Source organism: Notolabrus celidotus, chromosome 23 (assembly GCF_009762535.1).
Source record: "Notolabrus celidotus isolate fNotCel1 chromosome 23, fNotCel1.pri, whole genome shotgun sequence".
Classification (NCBI taxonomy): Eukaryota; Metazoa; Chordata; class Actinopteri; order Labriformes; family Labridae; genus Notolabrus; species Notolabrus celidotus.
Genome location: NC_048294.1, coordinates 20,224,734 through 20,248,680, shown reverse-complemented (window position 1 = coordinate 20,248,680; position 23,947 = coordinate 20,224,734). Strand labels below are relative to the sequence as shown.

The 23,947-nt window shown below is 41.5% G+C and overlaps 1 protein-coding gene across 2 annotated transcripts in view; it reads right to left on the bottom strand.

Moving 5' to 3' along the window:
- Positions 1 to 21,554, bottom strand: part of lrch4 (leucine-rich repeats and calponin homology (CH) domain containing 4) — a 59,597-nt gene extending 38,043 nt beyond the window's left edge. Inside the window, exon 1 of one of the 2 annotated variants that reach the window (XM_034676410.1) lies at positions 21,140 to 21,554. In XM_034676410.1, coding sequence (XP_034532301.1) covers positions 21,140 to 21,311 — 172 coding nt within the window. In that variant the 5' untranslated portion in view covers positions 21,312 to 21,554. The remainder of the gene's footprint in view (positions 1 to 21,139) is intronic. The other variant, XM_034676411.1, reaches the window with a different exon arrangement.
- Positions 21,555 to 23,947: the final 2,393 nt, after the last annotated feature.

The window sequence follows — 23,947 nt, the reverse complement described above, 5'->3', positions numbered from 1 at the left end:
TTCAGCTCACCACTCAAAACATAATGTTGTAACTGCTCTGTAAAACTTCAAGAGTTGCCTCCTCCTGTTTGGAGTCAAATTCTGGATCATATGTATAGCGTACAGGCAAAGGTTCTCCTGGGGCGCTCGCCATGTTTATTGCAGTGTTTTTCCGCCTCTGCATCCTCGTCTACACCCTCAGACAACATTCAGGGAGCCAATCAGCACAGCACCTCAAACTGAGAGGCTGCAGAATCTGTAATGTTTTTTCAACTGAATTCAAAAACTTGCACAAAAGACGACTACGACATGTTATAAACTGCTAAAAAATATCATCATAAGGGACCTTTACACCTTTTATATTAGAATCACTGCTATCCCTGCTCATTCCACAACATTTTACAGCATCAGTCTTAATTCAGTTTTGCATGAGCATCAGTTTATGACAAACAATGTTTGTTAGCAAATGTCTGAAAAATACCTATAGTAGATTGAATATTTGCTTTTTAGGCTCTGTTTTTGTTGCTTTATCCTTAATCTACTGTAAATCCACAGAAGGTTGTTAACCAAAGAAAGGCAAGGTATAAAAAGGATAATCCTCTTTTTTAATTCTGATAAACTATGTGTGATTGTAATCATAGATAGCATAAAAAACAATCATTGCAACCATGATGGGTTGTGAGGCCTGCAGGCGTAAATTCATATAAAAATAACCTGGTGGGGACGAGTAAAAACATCCTGGTGGTTCTTTCCTGGAGCTAAATAAGACACATCGCTCCTTTCTCATGTCTAACGAGAGTTGCACATGTGCGGCAGCAACAAGGAAGGATGCATCGATTGTTTGCACTCTATGGTATAAAAAAAGGTTTATAATTGTTTGAACTTCCAGAAACACCAGCACATAAGAATGCATGTGCAAAGGTAAACAACATTTATCAGGTTTGAAAAGTCTGCAAGATTGGATGCTAGTAGACACTAGGATAGAAGATTCTTTCCCTACACACAATACCTAAATGAAAAGCAGCTTCATGTTTGAAATCAGTGTCTTGTATTCAGCAGCCACTCCTTCATTTCACTTTGACGTTGTTTAATTTGCCACAGGAGGTTTCGAGCTGATGTTTGGGTATTTTTCACAGCGTTACCAGTGACAACACATCTCTGAGTGTGCTGTAAGACAGGATGTGGCAGTGCTGATTCCTGTTACAGTGTTAGTTACAGAAGCACTGTGGATATGAGCTGAACAGATCTGTTAGCTTGCTTGACTGCAGACTTGATGTCCCGTACCAAAGCAGGAGACCTGTGGGTTCAGATTAAAATCTATGGAAATTACCTTCCCTCAAACGTACAACAAGGTTCCTTGTATCTTCTCCGTGCAGTGAGTCTGTGCAGCATCTCTCATGGTTGCCCAGCCACCACACACTGTTGTGACTAACTAAAACCCAGGTGACTCAGGTAGAAAACAAGACGCAGCATCAAAATAACTTTGTTTTTTACACACTTTCAGTTTGGGGGCAGCCACACGTTCATGTTCTTCTGATGCACAGTTATACTGGTAGTGTTTAAGGAGTGCTGTTTCACTCTTTCTGTCTGTTACCAACAATTCTAAATGCTTCCATAAAGCCGACATTTTGACATGTTGGGGTCAGATCCTGGATCATACATGTGTACTAGAGCAGGTTCTCCTGGAGCGCTCGCCATTTTTGTTTCGGTGTTTTTCTGCCTCTGCATGTCCTTATCTCTGTATCTTTTTGCTTCTGCATAGTGTTATTTCACATTACTACAAAATAAAAGAACTGAACTAGAAATATATTTCTTGCACTTTTGCTATGACCCCTTTTACGAGCCTGCAAAATACTCAACATGTTCATGCACGAGACTAGAGAAAGATATTTCCAACACCTCATTACCCGAAAAGGATCTTTCAACAATATAATAAACGAGGGCTTTTATTGTGAAGAGTTGGTCTGAAGTTAAAGGTGTTAATAATTTAATTAACTACACTTCAGCAGAGCAATTAGCATCAGTCATTAAGAACACTGTAGGGAGTAACAGTTTACAGCCACAGCCCACATCTTCTAATCGTCTCGGACTAATGGCGAGTGAGTCATCGGTTTAAACACACCTTCAAGCAGGTAGAGCTAATGTAACGGAGACGCAAATCCCTGCTGCACAGACCTGGGCTCATGTCAAACCCAGTCAATCCACTCCAGCACACAGCCAATGTTACACAACCTGGCACAAGGAGGGCTGTTCTGGTTAGTCAGCATGACACTGATCTTAATGAGTCAGGGCGAAACAAGCTAAGGGCCGGGGTTCAATCCAGCACAAATCACAATGTTGCACAACTTTTATCAAAAAAGGCCACAGTGCATGCTGTGGTTGAGCATATTCACACAACATGGTACAAAAAACACCAGAGTGCAAATTTCAAAATCTCACTCATATCTGCACTAAAATCAAAAGGTGTGTACGAAAACCATGACTTGTACCGCCCACTTTATCTGTTGCCGTCTTCTTCTGATGTGATCATTTTTCATCGTTTCACAGCTGCTTACCGAAGCAATCCATGGTAATAACTCAAAAACCTTTTGTGCCTATTCCTCATTTAAAATGAAGGAATTCAGATTTCCCTGTCCAAACCAAGCGGCCACCTCCGGCCGCAAGAATTGAATTCAATGCGGAAGTGTTAAAAACTGCAGTTCCTTGAGTGTCCACTTGAGGATGGCTCCAGAAGTACAGGAAACTACATTCACATCAATTTAAAAAAGCAGATCTTTACGGCAGAAATAAACATGTTTACAGCCTGGTACAAAAAACGTGTGCGGCTCATTTCTCGAGCACACACTGTACAGGAAGTGGATTCTTTCGTAGCGCAGCAACTTCGAAGATTTTAGGATGACTAGTATTTCATCATGAGAGGCACAGCTGACTTGACTAGACCTAGACAGGAACACTGTAGCTGTTGGCTAGGAGGCTCAAAGCCCACCTCTTTACCTCACACTAACTCAACAGAAGTTAAGTTAAGTTCAACATTTCTGATATGGCTTCCGCAGACGATTGGCTTCAAAACAGCGCTTCAGAAACAGATTGGTGACGTCACGGATACTACGTCCATTATTTATACAGTCTATGGTCTAAACATTGGTCTCTGTATAGTCGAGCTAATATTTTGGTTATAACTGCTGTATTATCTTTGTCACTGTTATGTGCAACCACTTGTTTGTGAATGATATCTTATTAAAACGAAAACAGTGGATAGAGAGTAGTTCTCATTTTTCTGGTGTATCGCACTTGGCAGTGAAGTCGGAGCAGATTTCCTTGCACTCCCCTTAGCGTGGCTCCTTCCTCCTACGTTCGACTACTCCTCTCCTCTCACCTTCCATCTCTCACCCTTACTTCTTTCCAACTCCACCTCCTCCTCCTCTCTTCTCTCCCTCCCACATGGTGCAGGATTTGCTTTAGCTCTCTTATGCAAAGCTCGGTGTGGTCATGCAAAAAGGAGAATTACACTACGAGCAGAGTCAAAACTCCAGATGATGCCTCACAAGATGACGAAGGAAAGTAGTAGTGTGAAGGAGAAGAGTTTAAATAGAACCATGAGCTGTGAGGAATAATTGCTTTAATTGTGAATGTCTGAAGGTGAAACTTGTCACACTCAGCAGATCAGAAAGTGACAAACGGCCAAACAGAGGAAGAAGCAGACAAAGTCTTAAAGTGTTCCAGTCTTCATGGCAACGGCATGCACACTGCAGGAGTGTCAAAACCAGCAAAGACAGAACGCACACAAAGTATTTATGCAATCCCTCTAAACTCCATGTAACTTAGAGGCTATTATAAGACATGAGATTAGATAGAGAGTAATTACAGCTTGGTCAGAGCCACAGATGATCACTGGGGTTGTTTGAAGGTTTAGAGTACAAACACAGTGATGCATTTAATGTCTGTGGTATTAATTAGCTGTCCAGATGTCCCTCTGATAAAAAACAGACATCAGCACATGGATCACACCCACACGCATCCACACACGCTGGACTCATTAGAATATTTAGTCTAAATTAGGTAGGGTCAAGGCAAGGTGAGGAAATAATTAGGTGGAATTACTGGAGCAGAGTTTGCATCTATTGCTGTGAGGCTTTGTTATTGTGTTTGAATAAGACTTAAAAAGAGCAGGAAAATAAAGTAACGCAGACAAACTAAGAATATTCACAGACTGAGTAAATTCCTTTCAGTATTGTAAAGTTTTTCTCTTCAGTTTGAGGGTTGGATGTCCAGGGAAAGTTGAATTCCTTAGAAATATGTTTGCAGGAGATGTTTTTTTTTCATGATCTGTTTGACTGCTATTAATTTGCTTATTAAAATTAATTCAGAAAACTCCCGACATAGTACAAGACCTATTCTAATTCATTTTATTTATTTATGTATTTATTCTATTTTAATTCAAATATAACTATTATTATTATATTTTTTGTTTTATTTTGTTGTTTGAGTCCACCTCTGTGTGAACTCTCAAATAAAATAAAATAACTTCTTGATGTCCTTTATCGTTATTATATCTGAGATTTGTTTCAGTGTTCTGTGACTGCGTTTGTCCACATGGACATGTGATGATATATGGGTATAAATATACATGTCTAATAGTTTGTTAAAATCAATAAAAACGATATTGAAATTTTTTTTTAAAAGATTTCATTTTTGTTGCTTGGGTCATTAAATTATGCACTTTATTTTTTGACATTTGGTTGAAGAAGTAAAATTTTAAAAATGGGAATTAAAACGGCATTGGTATCATTTATAAACTCAAAAAAAGGCGTAATGCCTCATGATTTTGCATGAGATTTTAGATATTAAGCAGGAAAAAATATTATTTTAGACACTAAGGAGCATTTTGTACCATTTTTGGAGGAACAATTATATCATCACTTAAATTACTATCAATATTAACAACAATTTACTTTTTTGAGGATGAAATAACAGGATAGACGATTAATTGTTGCAGCTCTGACACAGGTTCAATGAAGGTCATCCAAAGTGCTCAAAGGGGGTGTCTCAGTATTTTAAAATGATGTAGAAAGTCACTGAAAGACGACAAAGGGAGTAGTTGCAAACTCTATTAAAAGAGAACCACTGACACAGCAAGAGTCAGTACGACAGTGTAAGATATTAACCTTTATAACTCTCATTTTATCCACTTTAACCGGACTGCTGTCACAAGGTAATAACTCTTCACCTTGTTCACAAGAGTTTCTGTCCATAAAAATGGTCTCTGGAATTATATTTTATATTCTTAAGAGATCCCATCCTCTGTGGGATAAAAAGTTACAGTAATCAGTGTTCAAAAGTAATCTTAAATATGCAAACACAAATACAGCGATCCTAGTCCCTACGAGGCCCCACGGCCGCTCTGTCGTGCTCAGACTTCCCTCAGTGAATCAGCCATCTGGACACCAAACACTGTGGGAGTTAATGGATCTGCCGGGTTACATAATGCAGACAGGGCCTCTGCTTTCATTATTCACCAAGCAGTCCTCTCCACACCATTAGATTATTTACACACACTCTTATAGAGTTACATTGTGTTGCAGGACAAACACGGGGCCAGGAGGAATCAGCACTGAGGACCATTAAATAATGGCTGCCCGCTGAGCCTGTAGGAGAGGGCAGGAGATGGCAGATAAAGGACAGAAAGAAAGAGAGGTCCTGGTTTCAAATACAGCCAAAGACAGAGCTTTAAAAAGTCTAAAACAAGAGCACTGAAGAGGTTTTCACATCTCGTTGGATCCTAATCTCTATTCAAATAAAAATGTTTAATCTGTTTGCGCAGGTAACAGCAGGCTTTGGTGTTTGCTGGAAAAAGAGTCTAAGGAGAGCAAAAGCAAGAGGAACATAAATCCAGTGTAATGACATTCTGGCTCCCATGGTTGTTAATCTGAGGAGGATTTCTTTCTCTCTATAAACAGATATCTGCATGAAGAGCAGTCAATCTGTTCTAGATCAAACATTCACACTGAGACACAAATCTGCTTGATGCTGTGTCACTAAAGACAATCAGCGTTTAGATTTCCTGACTTCCTTGAACGCATCAGAAATGATGGATCCCACCTCCATTCAACAAACAAACATGTAAAAGTAGTTTTCTTCTCCTCTTGAGGACAGACCTGTCAAAGCTTGACTTTTGACTTTTGACTAATCTGCATCATGATGTTGTTATTTCAGCAAACTTAAGACCCGTTATTTCAAGAACATCAGTTTCTGTTTCAGGTTCTTACCGCTGAAGGAAGCCAGAGTGAAGCCTCTGTGGAACTGACTGTTCACAAACAGCTTCCAGTTTTCCTTTAAAATAGTGGATCCTAAATGGTGGATCAAAAGCCTGTAAGCCACTTGCTAAAAACTGTCTGAAAGTACAGGCACATATATATCCCAGCATGATAAGACATGCAAGGACATTCACCTTAACAGTATCAGTAGATCCTAAATTACAGATGTGGAACAGATTTGTTGGTCATGTGGTCTGGGTCCAGCACGTCATAGTGGTTCCCTGCTAGTCGCTCAGATAGAGATAAAAGTCACTATAAGGACTTATACTTGCTCAAACCTACTAAATGAAAACTGCCATGGAAATAATTTTCATGATAGTGACGAAGGCTGCACTAAAGTGTGAGTAATAGTGGTACAATGGACATTTTTTGCAATAAACTGACATTTTATGATGAAACACCTACTCTACAAATTACTAGGAACTAACTGTGCTTTTCATTTAGTTGATTTTACACCTGTCCTGGTGCACCTGCCTGCACAGTGTGAGCAGCAATCATCAGACAATGGGTGGGTATAAGAGGTGACAGATGATACAGTGCTGCAGCCAGACGCCTGGAAAGTAATTCTGATAAAAGCTCTTTCCTTTGATAATGAGGAGCTAAGATTGTTATTCTAACCGTCTACTAATTTAATATACAAACACGGTGGTTAAAAACATTGATTAAGGATTCATTTATTGATCTAAAATCATTTATGTTCACAGTTTTTAAAAATAGTCCCAGTGATTCCTCATCAGTTGGCATTCCATGGTGATGGATTCTTCTCTGCCTGTTGCGGTGGATTGAACATGGAACTGTCCTCATTCAGCTCTCCTTCCTCTCTGAGCTCTGTGGTTCACACACCTTTAAAAATAAATTAATGTCACAACTTTGAACCCTGCTGCTATCATCACCACCGCTCATGGTTTAACTTTCTTTGTAGAGATCACAAACCTAAAGTTTCTCTCACCTGCTTCGCTCCTTCATCATATTGATGGAGAGGATCCAAGATGAAAATGTCTGCAGCCTGCTGATTTAGCATGCTAACCGAAACTAACGTTCTAGCCACGTTGTTTTGATGCTAACGGAAGCTAATGGTTTTACCTCACCTTACGGTCTGTGGCAGGAGTTCCCAAAGTGTGGGTCGAAATAAACCCTTGAGAATAGAAAATGTAATTAGTTTAATTATCAAAAACATTAGTAGCAGAAGGTTCATTAATAACAGCACAGGAAACACAGCCACATGCTCATATAGGTAGGCAAATTTTCTGCAGACCAGCTAAATGAAGCCACTTTAAATCACTTTGAGGGACAGTGGGGGTCACAAGTCTTTGGCACCTATATTTTGGTGGTCGCAGCCTGAAAAGTTTGGGAACCCCTGGTCTATGGTGTCAACAAGCAGAAGCAAAATGTGTCTGAACTCTTTTCGGATTGATTTGACATGACGTGTGATCAGTTTGCCTCTGGTGTTGCTCATGTTAGTGAAAGTTAATAACCGTTGTCAAGGGGTTTTGACCAATCAGAATCAAGCATCTTACACAGATGGGAGATAAGTGAGAAAGCCGGGTAGTAAGCTCCTTTAAAACACCAAAAAACATCCTGATCCAGGCAGCAGTGGACGAGCAACTCCTGTGACCTTTAAAGCAGTCAAGGATGTCAGAGTTACTTCCTTCATCAGAAACACAGACTCACTCAGGAGCGTCAAATGTGATGCAACTTCTTCAATTTCGCAAAACACGTCTCATTTCTCTTTCTGTTGTGAAGTCTCATTTAAACGGATCGTGTATGGCACAGCGTGTGTTCACTGGCAGCCTGGTGGTGTTGTCCTAAAGCCTGTCTGTCTGTGTGTGTGTCTTTTCTCTGGTTACCTCCCCTGAGACCGAGGAGGGAATCCCCCTCCCCAACAGCTGCTGTGCTCTGAGAGAGAAAACACAGCAGCAGGCTTCAGACAGAGAAACATTCAGACATGACTGAACTAAAAATACTGGATATTAAAGCTTGAAGGATGGATTGTGCAACCACAACTGCAGGAGGTTTCTGTTGATGCAACAATGCACACGAGGAAGCTTCATCCTCTTACAACAAGCACACAAACAAGTTCTCCGGGTCATGCTAGACTTCTTCTAGATTTCACATGATCTTGTTTTCCTGGATGAATCCAACATTTATTTTCTGTTTCATTTACAGTAAAGTCATTTAAAAAGTAGATTCACATTCAACTGTGAGAAAAGTGTGAGGCAATGAGAGTTGAAGCAGCGAAGACAGACAAAGCAGAAGTGAACACGCAGCCCACATCCGCTGCACAGAGGAAATAAGGCACACAGGGGGGGTGAACACTCATACGCACACACTCTGCACCACCGAGCACGCTCACAGCCTCACTTAATGACACAGAACAGATGTAAACAACTGACGGGGAAGGCCACAGCCATATGTTGAGCTCTGACTGCACCCACACACACAGACGGATGAAATCAGGGCTCGCTCGACTCAGCCATCAGACGACAGTGCGGTGTTGTTTGGCAGTTTCTAGCAGCTTAGTCAAAGAGCTTTCCAGAAACTCTAAAACCAGGCCACTAGTTTAAGAGGGCAGGGCATTTATTTACTGTATCGCACTCCAAAGCTGCGTTTAATCACACCGAGTTAGAAAGAAGACATTTGGTGTTTCATTCCTGCTTCTAACTGCCGATAAAAACAAGACTTTTACAAGTTTTATCAAAGCAGTATCTTACATCAGACGATACCTGGGTATATTTCCTGCTGCCCAAGTTTATCCGCCAACAATTTCTACATCTTTCTCTCTCTTCATCGGCACAAGTCAAGATCACCTCAGATAATCTCACATCCCTGCTCCTCACACCTGACAGGTGGTCAGAGACAAAGCTCCTTTCCTCTGAACTCATATTTTTGGGCACTTTGCCCTTATTACATGAGACAGGAAACGTGGGGGGAAAGTGAGGGGGGAAGACGTGCAGCGAAGGGTCACGGCCAGATGTTGAACCCCCAAACGCTGCGATGAGGCCTCTTAATTGTTGACCCTTTTTGAAATGTCACCGTAACATGTCTCCCATCTCTCAGATCTCTCTTTTCTTTTCCGTCTAACCATAAAAACAAATCTCTCTCCAACAGGTTATTACTTCTGTCCAATAACAGCCCTCCTCTGAATCAGCAGTGAGGTGTAGTCGCCTGCAAGCATTGAATGATTGAAAGATGAAGAGAAGATGGGAGAAAATAGAGCTGGGCGATATTGAAAAAATGTTATCATCATAACTTTTTTCATATCAGTCGATATCGATCATTTTCACGACAAATATCAAATCATTATTTCACAGAGTCTTTTTCTCCTGAGTTAAAGTTAAAGAAACCAGACAGTTTGTCTTGTTTAGTCTAGTAAATCGCCAAAATATCTTAACTAATGACGTTCAGTGTCCTTTCTTGTGGAGCATGTTTTCACTCTGCTTTCAGCTGGTAGGTTTTGAGTTTTATTCTGTAGCTGTCGCTCGTTTCAGCTGTGTTTACATTCCCTTCCAAACATCTTTCAGCCCCGCCTACCTCTCACGCTGCGACATGATTGGCTGTTCAATGCTTCTTCTGTTTAACATTGGGTGGGAACTACCATTTAAGACACACTAGCGCCCCCTCCCTTTCCAGCAGTTGGGGGGGTGTAATCACAGGTTTAAATATATCAACGTTTTATCGTATATTTATTCTATTTATATTGAGAAAAATGATATCAGGATAATTAGCGTTATATCGCCCAGCCTTAGGAGAACATAATGGATGAACATTGGTTTCTAACATCGATGTATGGTGCATGATTTGACGGTGCAACCCCAGTCAAAGCTTTCCAAAAGCAGCACTCTACACCAGATTTTTGTTTCAATTTTGCACCAAGATAAATTCGAACACCCAATTTCCACAGGAAGTGTGTGCGTCATGTTCCATCCTTGCTCTAGAGCTGATCCATTCCTGCTAGTCAATGCTTTTGTTTCCACCAAGCAGCAACCTTCAGCCGCGAGAATTGAAGCCAATGAAGAATACAGCCTGGTACAAAAAACGAGTGTAGTCTGGATAGCTCATTTATCAATCAGCACACACTGTACGGGGGGGGGGGGGGATTTTTTCATAACGCGGCAATTTCGAAGATATTAAGATTACGAATATTCCATTACAAGAGGCACAGCTGACTTGATTGACAGGTGGAACACTGTAGCTGTTGGCAAGGAGGCTCAAAGCTCGCCTCTTTACGTCACACTAGCTCGAGAGCAGTTATGTTGAGTTCAGCATTTCCAATATATCTCCTTTCGAAGATTGGCTTCAAAACAGCGCTTCAGAAACAGATGGGTGACGTCATGGATACTATGTCCATTATTTATACAGACAATGGTTTCCACAGGGGACACCGTCCCAGAAGCATCCTCCCGCCCTGCTCTGCTAAAGATAAGCACCAAGTCTTAAAGGTGACATATCATGCAAAATCGACTTTTTAATGGTTCTCTACCTGAAATATGTTTCCCTGGCATGTCTACAAACCCCCCGAGAATGAAAAAAATCCATTCTGTCCCTGTTTTGATTTCTCCACCTTTCTGTACATGTGTGCTGAAACGAGCCGTTTCAGACTTCAGACTGTTTTTGTTACATCACAACAATATCCGGTCTGTCACGGAGTCAGAGCTCGGAGCTTGTTCAGCCCATAGACTGTATAAAATACAACTCAACCCCTCCTCCGTTTTTCATTACCTGCCCACATGTGTGCTAACAAGGAGCTTAGGAGGGAGGCATGCTAGTTGTAGGCTGTCTTAATAAACACAAAGGTCGATTTTACTCCCCACGTCTGCAGATTTAAAGATCTACAGTAGTGGATGATTTTTATTTATCATGGATAAGTGCTAGCGCTAGTTAGCATAGCCACATAGCTACATGTCTTAGCTGTAGCTGTGTACCAAGACACACGTCAACATACTGACAAATAAAACAACAAGAAACACAGAATCTGTGACCAATCCTTCAGAAAGGTCCTGCTGCAGGCGCCTCTCCGTCAGGATCAGATTCTGGATCAGATTCAGAGGGTTGAAGTAACGCAGGTCTGTGAGCAGCCGTGTATATTCAGCCAACATGTAAACATTAGATCAACGTGCTGGAGAGCCGAGGACACATCCACTTCCTTAGGGGGCGTGGTCAGAGAGAAAACAGAGTGTTCTGAGCATGGTTGACAAAGAGAGTGTTTCAGGCATGCCAAAATCTGATTTCAAAGTGTTTTTTTGAGCATAAACTTTAAAGACATGTTTTGGCGACCTCTTAGACCAATATATATTGATGAAAAAAGCGTGATATGTCACCTTTAAGTCAGGCATGCAAACAGGATATACCGTCCTCTCAAGTACGGACTCCCAATTTTATATTGCATCATATAGATAAGAAATACTAATTGATGATGGATATATTGCTAACTACAAAACAGGCACATCTGAGATCCACGTCAACCACAACAGGACTTCTAGCCACTACCTTTGTCCGTAGTTTCGTAGAACTTATTTATAAACCTGCAAAAATCTACATAGCAAACTTGCCAACAGTAGAAGCAAAAAAAGTCACTTAATGATATCCACACAAGCAGAAATCAACCACAGGAAGGCTCTGTAACCCTGTTGTTAGTATGTTTGTCCCTATACACTGAGTCCGGCTGTTCTAAGCCATGCTACGCTCCAAATGTGGCCGTCGGACAAAGCAAAACCGTGGCACTTAGGGGAAGTGGCACACACACTTCCTGTGGAAATCAGGGCGAGTTTCTAGACTGCTGGTAAGTGGCAAAGATATCACAAAAACTATCTGCAGATGAATCTAAAATCTAATCTGTGAAATGACACGAGATGTTGACGGAGAGAAGGTGAGACGTGATTCATAGATAACATCAGGTCTGAAACCTTTAAGCAATGTAAGATATGTTACATGAACATTGCGTCAAACACACACCGTTCATTATTCCTCCAAGTCAGCTGCTGGTTGTGGTATGAAGTGTGTGTCTGTGCGAGTGTGTGTCCTTCCCTCAACAACTACCTCTTGTCTCTCACATCCCCCGAGGTCATATGAGACAGCCGGTCAATTTAATAACTTCGTGTCCAACGTTTTCATTTCTCCTGCTTGGAAACAAACTGCTCTCTTACGAGCCTCAATGCTCCCAACAATCATTTTTTAATAACTCTGGTTTATTACCGAGAGGGACGTCCAGATCCCAAACTGAGTCCTGACATATTGAATTCCTTTCCTAACTTCATTTTAAAGTGCTCACTTAAATTCAAGCTGAAGAACTACCGGTGTCTAATCCACAGAAAGGAGACAGCATAAACAACACCACAGTTACCTTGGAGCAGTGAATATATGATGTGCTGTGCTGACACAATGTCACCAAAATAAAAGTATAAGGATCTTTTTGATTGCTTTTTAACCCACAGCGTCGGTGCTTGTATTACTCCCTGCTGCTTTGTGTTTACACGTCATTAACTCAGACTGCTGGCTGTTTTCTTTATTTTACTTTGTATGCTACGCTCTTCTGTTTTGTGGTTGCAGAGTTTTAATGGGGCGTTTTTTAAAGCTGCTGTTTCACTGAGACAAAAATAAAAGGAGCAGAAAATCTGGGATTTATACAGACAAGATACTCTGGAAGGCTTCAGCGCTTTAATAAATAAGATTGTAGGACGTGACATCGAATGCAAAAGACAAACTGTACTTGAGGCTGAGCAATAAAACTATCCAGACATGGGACTGGTATAAACTTCTGGTCCATAAAAAACATAAAACTTTGGAAGTTCTTCTTGATATGGATTGATCTATTAGCCTGTCACACAGCAGAGATAAATGTCACAACAGCCAGCAAGTCTGCAGATTTTATCTGGCATCCAATTACACGCTCACTTCCTGCAGCAAAACACTGACCAGCAAAGAAACCACATTTTCTCTGGAACACAACCAGACAAAAAATCATCACGAGTATTATGAATGCAGGCCTGCTCGTCTTACCCAAGGCCTCTAAAAGTAGTTCGGGAGGTAGAGCTTTCAGTTATCAGGCACCTCTCCTTTTCAGACACCCTCTCTACTTTTAAAAGTCGGCTTCAAACTTTCCTTTTTGATTAGTCTTCCTGCCCCATTAAAATTACTAACCATAGATATTTCTAGAAGTATCTAGAAGTAGCATGGGAAGTAGAACATTCAGTTATCAGGCACCTCTCTTTTGGAATCATCTACCAGTCAGGGTCTGGGAGGCAGACACCCTCTCTACTTTTATAACTTTCCTTATTGATAAAGCTTATAGTTAGGGCTGGTTAAAGCTTAGACCAGCTTTTAGTTATGCTACTATAGGCTTAGACTGACACACTGGGATCCTGTCTTTCCCTCTCTCTCTCTCCTCTGTCTGCCTGTCTCTTACTTTAACTCTTCCTGTCCCATTAAAGTTACTAACCATAGACCTTGTCTCGTAGGTTCCTCTGGATCTCTGGAGATCGGCCTGCTGCTGTGGACATGCCAGACTCCAGCTGCAACAACTACTACTATCCATCTCACCACTATCATCTCTCTCTCTCCTCATCTCCCTCTATCCCTCTCTCCAACTCGGTCTCAGCAGATGTGTGTCTAACATGAGTCTGGTCCTGCTGGAGGTTTCTGCCTGTTGAAGGAAGTTTGTCCTTGCCACTGTAACTTGCTAAATGCTGCAAAGTGCTCTGCTCATGGTGGATTAAGATGAGACCAGACTGAGTCCTGTCTGTAAGATGGGACTGGATCTTATCCTGTCTTGATGTTGGGTCTTTGTTAATAATAGAACATAGAGTACGGTCTAGATCTGCTCTGTTTGTGGAGAGTCTTCAGATAACAGTTGTTGTGATAATAATATGCCTGATATGAAATATCAGGAGTGACATGTTTGACGCTCTACGCTAACGGTGTTTCAACTTAAAGAGCGACCCTGTTATCTAGAGACTTCAGTGGTTGAAGAGTGCCCAGTTTGACGACCTGTTAGCTTGGATCAGTACCAGGATTTCTCTGATGGTCGCCAACTACCGGCGTTTCTTTTTTAGCTGTGGAGCACATGTCCACCTGTCTCCACTTAGTCTCAGCTTCACTGTAACTAACAAGACACACATTATTGAAATCTGTCTTCCTACAGCGCTACGAACCCAACATAAACAGGTTGACGTGATGATGAAATAACGACTTCCTGATGCAGATTAAAGTCTGAAGAATCTCACCAGTGTTCAGCTTTTGCATCATGGCCACATTTGCACAATAACAATAAACTAAAGTCACGAAACAAATACCAGCTTTATGAACTACTGAATAAATCTCTACAGTAATGTTTGCAGGAATGTGGTCAATAAAGAAGAAACCTTTTCTTCAGATTTAGACCTGCACAGTGTTGGCACCAGATATCTCTTATGTAACAGCTTCTATCCTGGAACACAAATATCATCATTTTAAAACCCATACTTGGATAACCCAATTACAAAAGCAAGCATTCGCCTGAGGGTGATCTGTGTGTATCCACACTGCACAGCCACAGAGATTTGTGAGTCCACAAGGTGCAGGCACGTACAATGATGGAGCTTTGTTCCCTCCAACCGCTCACAGCTACCGGGAAACACTCTGGGGGAGGCAAGCCAAGTCTCCTTCTTTGTGTGTGTGTGTGTGTGTGTGTGTGTGTGTGTGTGTGTGTGTGTGTGTGTGTGTGTGTGTGTGTGTGTGTGTGTGTGTGTGTGTGTGTGTGTGTGTGTGTGTGTGTGTGAACCTTTGACCTTCCTGAGGGAAGCTGCTCTAGTAGGGAAGGAGAAAGGGGGGCGGATGTTATCATAAACGCTGCCGGGCCTCTACAGCCCAATCTTACCCCAGTTTAACCACTATATTTATCTCTACAATGACAACACAGCTTCAGTAATATCCTGCACACAACAACTCAGTCTGTATGAGGGGAGCTGCCTCTTTACTGGTTCACATGCAGAGTTTGAACTCTTTTGTGCATCTGAATTTTAGCTGTATGTTGGAAAAGTCTGAACATCCGGAGTGGACTTTGGTTGGCTCTATTTCTACATTCGCTGATGATGCTATGGTTTCCCTCAGTTTGATTTCAAGGGTTTTTATAGTTAAAATAACTGGTTTTACATTTCATCCCCAATAACAAAACTTATCCCAACAAAACTTTCAAGACTTCAAGGTCTATTTGTAAGGCTGCAACCTGAACATACATTATGCATAGTTCTGCACCAAACACCAAAGAGGCAATTAAAGCAAGTGACTGCAGATAAAATCAACAGAACATTTTGCAGCTATAGATGCAGAAACTCTTTTCCTCAGTTTTACGTAGAGCTTCAATCATGAGGAAGGAGTTGAAGTGGAGCGACAAACTTCTACGTTTGGATTCTTTGTCTGCCGCTGTGTTTCCCCCCCTTTTGCCCTCCACTTGCTTACTTTTCATGCAAGGTTGAATACTTGTGGGTTAGGGTTAAGTTAGGGTGTCATACCTCCCTTACAGATTCAGCATTTAAAAGAAATCTATCTAAAGAGAGCTGCTATTCAAGAAGAGGTAAGTGGTAACCCTAACCCCAAAGTAAAGAGTTCAAAGAGATGCTAATGTTGCTCTTTGTCTGATAGATATGCAAGTTGCTAAAAGGAATGAGCAATGATGGTTACTAAGACATGATTGGTTGATATAACCCACACTAAAGAAGATTGTTTCATGTGTTGTGCAGAATTAGCTTGGTCACATAACCCATGAGCTGTCAACACAGGAGGTAGCCACTGTAAAAGGATACACAGTCGGAGCAATGGTTTGTTTTGCAGAGTCACACCTGCATGATGGTTTATCTTTTATAAACTTTGCCTTAAGTCTGAGATTAATAACTGCACATTTATTCCAGTCTTGCAAACAGAAGCCCTATTTCTAGATGGCAGATGAAGCAGAGTCTGACACAGTGACAACAGATGCATGGTGTAGCAGCAGCATGATCTGAATGCTACGTTCTGCTATGTTCGTGCATCGACACACCTTGACTTCTTGCAGAAACTTTACAGAAGCACACCGACAAATCTTTTCAGGAGTGTAGTGTGAGTGTGAAAAGAGTAAAAGGCACATCCCAGTAGACAAAGTATGTGTTGCACAAGTCAGCAGCAGCCACAGAACACCTGCTGAATAGTTGCATATATCTCAAATTTGGTGTAAAAAATCTTAAATTGTATTTTAAGGAAGTGGCAACCTCCTGCCGCGAGAATTGAAGCCAATGAGGAAGTGTTAAAAACTGCAGTTCCTCGAGTGTCCGCTTGAGGCTGGCTCCCGAAGTACCGGAAACCACATACACACCAATTCAAAAAGACGATCTTTACAGCAGAAATAAACATGTTTACAGCCTGGTACAAAAAACAAGTGTAGTCTGGATAGCTCATTTCTCGATTGGAACACACTGTACGGGGGTGAATTTTTTCATAATGCAGCAATTTTTAAGATATTAAGATTACCAGTTTTCCATTATGAGAGGCACAGCTGACTTGATTGACAGTTGGAACACTGTAGCTGTTGGCGAGGAGGCTCAAAGCCGGCCTCTTTACCTCACACTAGCTCGACAGAAGTTTGATTGTGTTCAGCATTTCCGATATGGCTTCCGCAGACGATTGGCTTCAAAACAGCGCTTCAGAAACAGATGGGTGACGTCACGGATACTACATCCATTATTTATACAGTCTATGGTTTGAAGCCATGCCGTGGAGCCAGAGCAGCAAGTTCCAGTCAGTCGCACACACAAACTCATAGGATTCATTACATTTGAGAAGATTTAGCCTTTCTCAGCTTAAGCCTTACTAAAGACTCCAACCACTAAACAGCAAGTCATTAAAAAACTGTTGTTTAAGACCAAGAAAAGGGGGGCGCCAGTGGCTTAGCGTTCCAAGCGTGCCCAATATGCAAAAGAGATAGTCCCCGTCGCAGGGGTCGCTGGTTCGACTCCCTGCCTCGACTATTTGCTGCATGTCTTCACTCTCTCTGCTCCCTACACTTCCCATCTCTCTCCAGCTGTCCTATCAATGAAGGAGAGAAAAGAGAAGAAATGCTGCACAGTTCAAACAATGTTTCTCTGTTAATGGCATCATGTTCACAAGTAAAAGCTCTTTAGGTATTGATCTTTGTTCGCTAAGAGCTCCTTCCCTCTCCCTGACTAACACTGCAAAACTGGAACAAAATAGCAAATCTGGGTCCAGGTTTTTAAACATTTGCAACAATTATCTGGTGAACAAAAGTGTAAAATGTGCGTCTACATCATCAGATCTCTACTTTGCTTAAGGTAAGGATGAGTGTAAATCTACGGCGAGACTGTACCTGACAGCCATCGTGACAAATTGGTGAACCAGTGAGGGCTGTCATCACCTGCACACTCACACAGAGTGCAGGGGCAGGACTCCTTATAGCTCTTATAATGACAGTGTGAGGGGGATATAACTACCAGGTATCTCATTGAAACTGAAACCACCTCATTAAACCGCCACAAAGATGGCCTAGGTGCTGCAAAAACATGTATTCAAGACTGAAATGTCTACAATCAAGCGTTCAGAGGAGAACCGCCCGTAAATTAGAGCTGGGTGAATAACAGCGAGTCACCGTGACGCAGAGATGTCAGCACCTGCAGCGCCGAAACAATAAACACATCACTGTTCTTCTTCAGCTTGAGTTTCATGAATTTAAAACATACAGAGAAGAACAAGCGCAGTTACAACAAGCTAACAAGAGAGTAAAGATGGTGTCACCGGTGTGGATGTTTTCACTGTTTCAGAGGATAAAATGATTGAACATGATGTGGATGCATTAGCAAGCTTTAGACGCTGAATCAAAACAGTTGGCAGCATCAAAGCGTCTGGTTGTTCAGTGGTCAGTTGTCAGAATTGATACTCAACCTCGGACCCAAGCTCTCCAGAATGCAGACATTACGACTATTTACAAGCAACCAGTGTTTTGGTGATAAGAGTTACCGTGCTAACTGGTGACGTTCAACCGAAAATATCCGTGATTGCCACGATTACAACAGCCGTTGCAACATGAAGAGTACTCGGGAATGAATCCAATAGTTTATTTTGTATTGTTATATAAAAATAAACACGTCAGATTTGTGTTTCATGGAAAACTAAAAGCATTTGTGAGAGGCAGTTCAATCAGGTTCGACTGTAATTAAATAATGTTAACTGCTGAACATCTGAACCAAGTTTTCACTGTGAAAAAGTTGGTTTTGTGCCGAGGTTATGACCAAATAATACGATTAAGACTTAATACAGAGCGGTAAATAATACATGAAAGTTTTAATGATGAGAAGCAGACACAGATTTCATGTTAACATTAATGCTACAGTATATTATCAGTCTAATAACTGCTGACTAGCAAACAAAAACACAGAATCATTAGTACCCTGATCTGTACCGGGGAACTTTGCTGTCTTAGTTTTCTGGCTCATTTATGACCCAGGTCTCGGACGTAGCGGTCTTTTATGATCCAGGTCTCGGTCTTGTGAGCCTGTCTTTAACGTGGGAAGATTTCTTATTACTAGACACAAGTTTATGTCTTGATGACTGTCTGCACATGTCCACAGATAATGCAGTCTTCGGCATGGACTGACCTGTGTGTTTAATCACTCTCTTGTGTACTCGCTGGTTTCTCCACTAAAGACGTCCATCAACTAAATATCCGTCCACTTGCTGATGTCTTCTATCCACTCACTGATTTCACACAGAGCTGGAAGTCGTTCACTGTTCGTAAAAGTGAGTTTGTTTAAGTAACAACTGCAGTTTGGTCGTATTCGCTAGCTTGCAGAAAACGTGCCAGAACACAGACGAAATGAGCGCATAGTCTGTCCAAAAGACTGCTTCCATATCCATCTAACATAGAGCATGACTGAGCCTTGAGACTCAGTGAAATTGGTCCCCTAATTTGTACATATCTTTGGGTCTAGATCACAAACAGGTATAAAAAGTTTGGGGATTTCTCCAGCACAGCTCTAAAGCAGGAAGCCACAAAACATCTGTAACTGTTGCGCATCTTCCTTCAGACGTACATCTGCTAAAAGCTCTAGTGTTGGTCTCTGACAGCTTCAGGATGTTATTCTAACTTTCTGATGACATTTCAGAGAAGATCCCCGGAGACAAAGACCTGTTTGTTTAAGCAGAAGATGCTTTTGAAAGCAGAAACAGCTGCAACATCATCCTCTTTAAAACATTGTAGAGGCAGACCTCAGGAGTTACAGGGTTGACGTTGCCTCAGTCTGTTAGTTTGTGTTAAAACAGTGAAATCTCTGGAGGCATGAAGCAGAGGCTTGTCCTGGTCCTCGTAGGATAAATCAACGCTCCCGCCAGGATTCGGTGCATGTCTCATTTCCTGTCTCTCTCAAAGCTGTTCAATCAAACACGGGCTGAAAGCTCAAAAAATACTATCTGTAACTTCTGTTTTTGTGAATAGAGTCTGTGGCTTTGAGGAGAGAGATGTAGTGCTGTTTATGGATTAAAGAAACAGATCTAACCTGAACAAAAAAGCTCTTTGTGTGAGGGATCCTTTTCATAACGCTGTCACACACACACACCTACAATAACAGATACCAGAAATCCCCTGTCAGCGATTCTGCAAGGATTCCTGAAACCATCTAGAGCCCCCTTTGTGGTGTCTGCTCACAGGAGACTCATTTTAAAAACATTAAGTCTAAATTGGCTCAGCAGATGCAGAGATACCCACTCTGGTTGATATCAAGCTCCATGCTGTGGGCAGAGATAAACAGAGGTATCATTTACCGGCACGCTGAGCTGGATGAGATGTGTTTATCCAAGAACCTGCACTTGGATAAATACATCTCAATCAGGAGGCATTACTGCAGGTATGAGATGCATTCATCAGCACAACCACGGTCATTAGAGCCGGGCTTCCCCAGTAGCAGGTGCCTGAGCGTGTGTGTGTTCAAGGCCTCGTCATCCCACAGGGCCTAGACCTGGGTTGTTATGAGCAGATGGTCATAATTAGGAAAGCACAGAGAGTAGTGCTCAGCAGCAGCAGAGGAGGAGATAGAGACAGGGGGTGTTGCTGTAAGTCTGGCAGATTGATTTCAGCAACCTGGATGGGGTAATCCTCTTTTCGAGAAGGCGAGGCCGAGGTACAGCTCCCTGTAATCTGCAGACTCACACAAACCTACTTTCAAGTTTGAGTTCACTGAGACAAAGTTAGTGACACACATTCAGAGAGAGCAGCTGCCATGTTTGTACAGTATAGAAAGTCTCAAAAGCAGTGTTACAGTAATCTATGACTCAAGAGGAGCATGAAGAGGCTTTGAGACAATAAGAGGATGTGATGAAGAAGAGGAACTTGACTGTCTGACATGTTTTCCCTTTTTCTTTAAAGATAACTTAAAGGACAAGAATCTCTTTAAAGCTTGAACTACATATGGCTTTGCTTAAATGGAGTGGCTGTAAACACCTTGTAAAAGACGCCCAAACTCTGAAGTCCAACCAGCAGGAACCTCATCTACAAAACAGTGAATTAAGGGTCGTGAAGAGCAGCGCTAATGCAAGAATCCCAGCGTTTTAAAACACTTTCAAATATAATATTAAAGCTGTAAATGTGAGTATAAAATGAGCCGAATTGAAGAATGAATTGTGTTGATGAGATTTAAGTCTTAATAAATCACTTTTAAGACTTGACAGTGACGTTTGGAGAGGTTTAAGGAAAGTGTATAGGAAGTAGACGAGGTTCAGTGAAGACGCCGTCCCCGTTAGAAGAAAGGGGCAGGTGTCGATAAAACAAAAGGAGGTTCTCGTGATAATAGCTACTTGGTTTCAAGTTGAAGGAAAGAGGGGATAAAAGGACCGACCTGCGTGTGTGATGTCAGATAGGTCGTAGTTCTTGGCGCTGCGGGGAAACTCCTTCAGTTTACGGTTGGATAAGTTAAGAGCCCCGCTCGCAGCAGCCTCCTCCAGCGCCTTCTCCACGCTCCGGCTGGCCGCTACGGTGGCCGGCAGCTGGGCTCCATCCCCAGCAGCCATCAAACGCACTGCAGGTCTAAACCTCCTCCTCTATTACTTTGGGGAAGGAGTCCGCTTCACTTTCATCCCCCGCAGGTTCTTATAAACTCCAAACTGAGCGCGCGTCCCGTCAAACTTCTTCAAAAGTACAAAAATAAATCCGGGAGAAATCCGCAGAAGACGTGAGTGGTGATTGCGTTCCTCACACAACGGGAGCTCTCGTTTCTTCCTCTAGATGAGAGCGGTACGAGCTGTCAATCTAACAGGAAGTCAAGCTCACACACTTCACAACAAGAGCTCAGGAAATGGACCACTTCTTTTCAAATTAAAAGTTTTACAATCTCGCTTTACAAACTCAACTAGCAGCTTTAGACAATAGAAAATACAATTAGAAGCATGTTATATGTACAAACTGTGCGCATAAATAATTCCATTGATTTAAATTATTGATTTAAAGGGCGGAAAAAGCATTCATGCAATTATTTCTTTAATTCTCCTGTTAACAGCTGATATTATTATTTTTTTCAGTATCTTCATCTATTTGTCTCATGATCCCGAGGTAATGAAGCTTTGTTTTTCATGAAACAAGTCTGTGTTTCAAGAAGAGATTTAAAAGACAATACTGATTGGGTGACCTTTATCTCTGGTAGGCTGTTCCACAGCTCAGGTGCTCTGACAGAGAAGGCACAGTCACCTTTTGTCTTGAGCCTGGACTGTGGAACAACTGAAACGTAACTAATGGTAAAAATCAAGTAAAATATATAAACTATTACAGATATATACACTATGTACACTTCTATCTTATGAATAGATACTGAGTTAAGTTATTGCACGGATAAAATTGCAGCAGGTTTTAACACACACAGTATAGAAAACACACACACAGAGCAGTTAAAATATGGGATGTTTACAATTTGTGCACTTGAATAATAAATAATGACCCGGGGAAGAAAGAGACATAAAGTAGTTGCCATGTAGTGAAATGAAAGATGATGACGTATGACAGTTGACGAACAGGACATGGTAGTGCTGGTGTTAAATATTCTGATTACAGATGGGAGGAATGACCTACAGCTGTCCTTCTTGCTGGGTGGGTGTCTGAGTCTGCTGCTGAAGGAGCTGCTCAGGGAACCCATGGGGGGACATGAGATTTTCTCAATTCATGATGTCACAAATTGGTGAAATTCCTTAAAAGAGCATAATAAACAAAGCAGAAACATCCTCATCTGGCTCTTTGATAGAGAAACATGTCTTGGTAGCAGTGGCAACAGTTGGGGAGGATTCTGGAGGCCTGAGGGGGGCAATAATAATAATAATGTGACTTATCATTTCCAAAGCTTTTTACAGTAACTTTTTCTCGCTTGAGTTATATGCATATAAATTGCTCATCTTGTCACATTTGGAAATGTTGTGTTGTTATTTTTTTTCCTGTGATCTAAAGCTGCTGTGAGGAACTTTTGTTTTGTATCGGTTCTGGCGCCCCCCTTGTAGACGAAGTGATGCCTCTTATCTCTTGTCCTATACATGCAAAAGTAGTGTTTTCAACAAAACCTCATCCTGTTTTCTTTTAACAGCCAACTTTATCAGGCAATGTGATTATTTTCCATTAAAACAGTCAAATAAAGGCTGCTTCTGAAGCGAGATGTCCATCATCTGGTCTGACACCTACCCCCTCAGGGCGGTTTCAGGCATTAAAAATGACAACAGAGAAGGTGTCAGTGTTGCTGCTGATGGTCTTGTTTGCTATTGAAGGTCATAAAGAGCATCAGTATAATTTTTAGTCTGTTTCTCAGCCAGTTCAAAACTCCTCACAGGGCCTTTAATATGTGAGCTTGAAGAATATATGTACATATATTTAAAAGGTGTGAATAATGCATTCACTATGTCATTTCATTGGTCCTTTTTCTTTCCAATCAGTGCTATTCGTATTTTTTATTGATGTTATTCTTATCTTACTATAAATGTCTGGTTTTACTATTTTTCTCTCATTAATACTCAGATAAAATGTAAATGTATTAAATACACAAATGAAGCCCTTAAACAGATTCATCCAGTGTTGTCGTAATTGTTAGTTTTATTTTGATAGGTCCAAACCGGAAATCGGCCGAAACATTGTGTTCCTTCTACCTGGCTTTCACGAGGGGGGTTTCGCAAGGGTGCAGCCAGATACCGCGAGGAGGCGAGGCGAGGAGGGGGCGTGGGCAGAACGCGAGTAAATTTGATTGACACAATTATGGGCGGGGCTTTCACCTGCATGTTGAATGAAGAGCCAATTAGAATAAGAGTTATACTGAGACGTTTTGTGAGCAGGAACCAATCAGAGAGCTGTATGCTTAATGAGATAGCAGCCAGGTGATCCAATTAATAACCCATTTATCATGAATGAAGCTTCTGTCAGGTTAATTACATTTCTTCAGCCTCTGTTGATATTGAAAAAGACAAATTACAGGAGAAATAATTCACAAAGGATTAAAACAATACAGTGTTTCTGTGTTTCATGTGTGTCTGAGCGCACACACGTGGGTCTAAACATCCATATATGTGCAAATGCAGCGTCAGCAGGACCACAGCCTCCCGAGAGGTTTACAACCCATTCTTATTCCTTCTTTCAGAACAGATGACTCCCCTCCTACACACACAAACACACACACATGCAC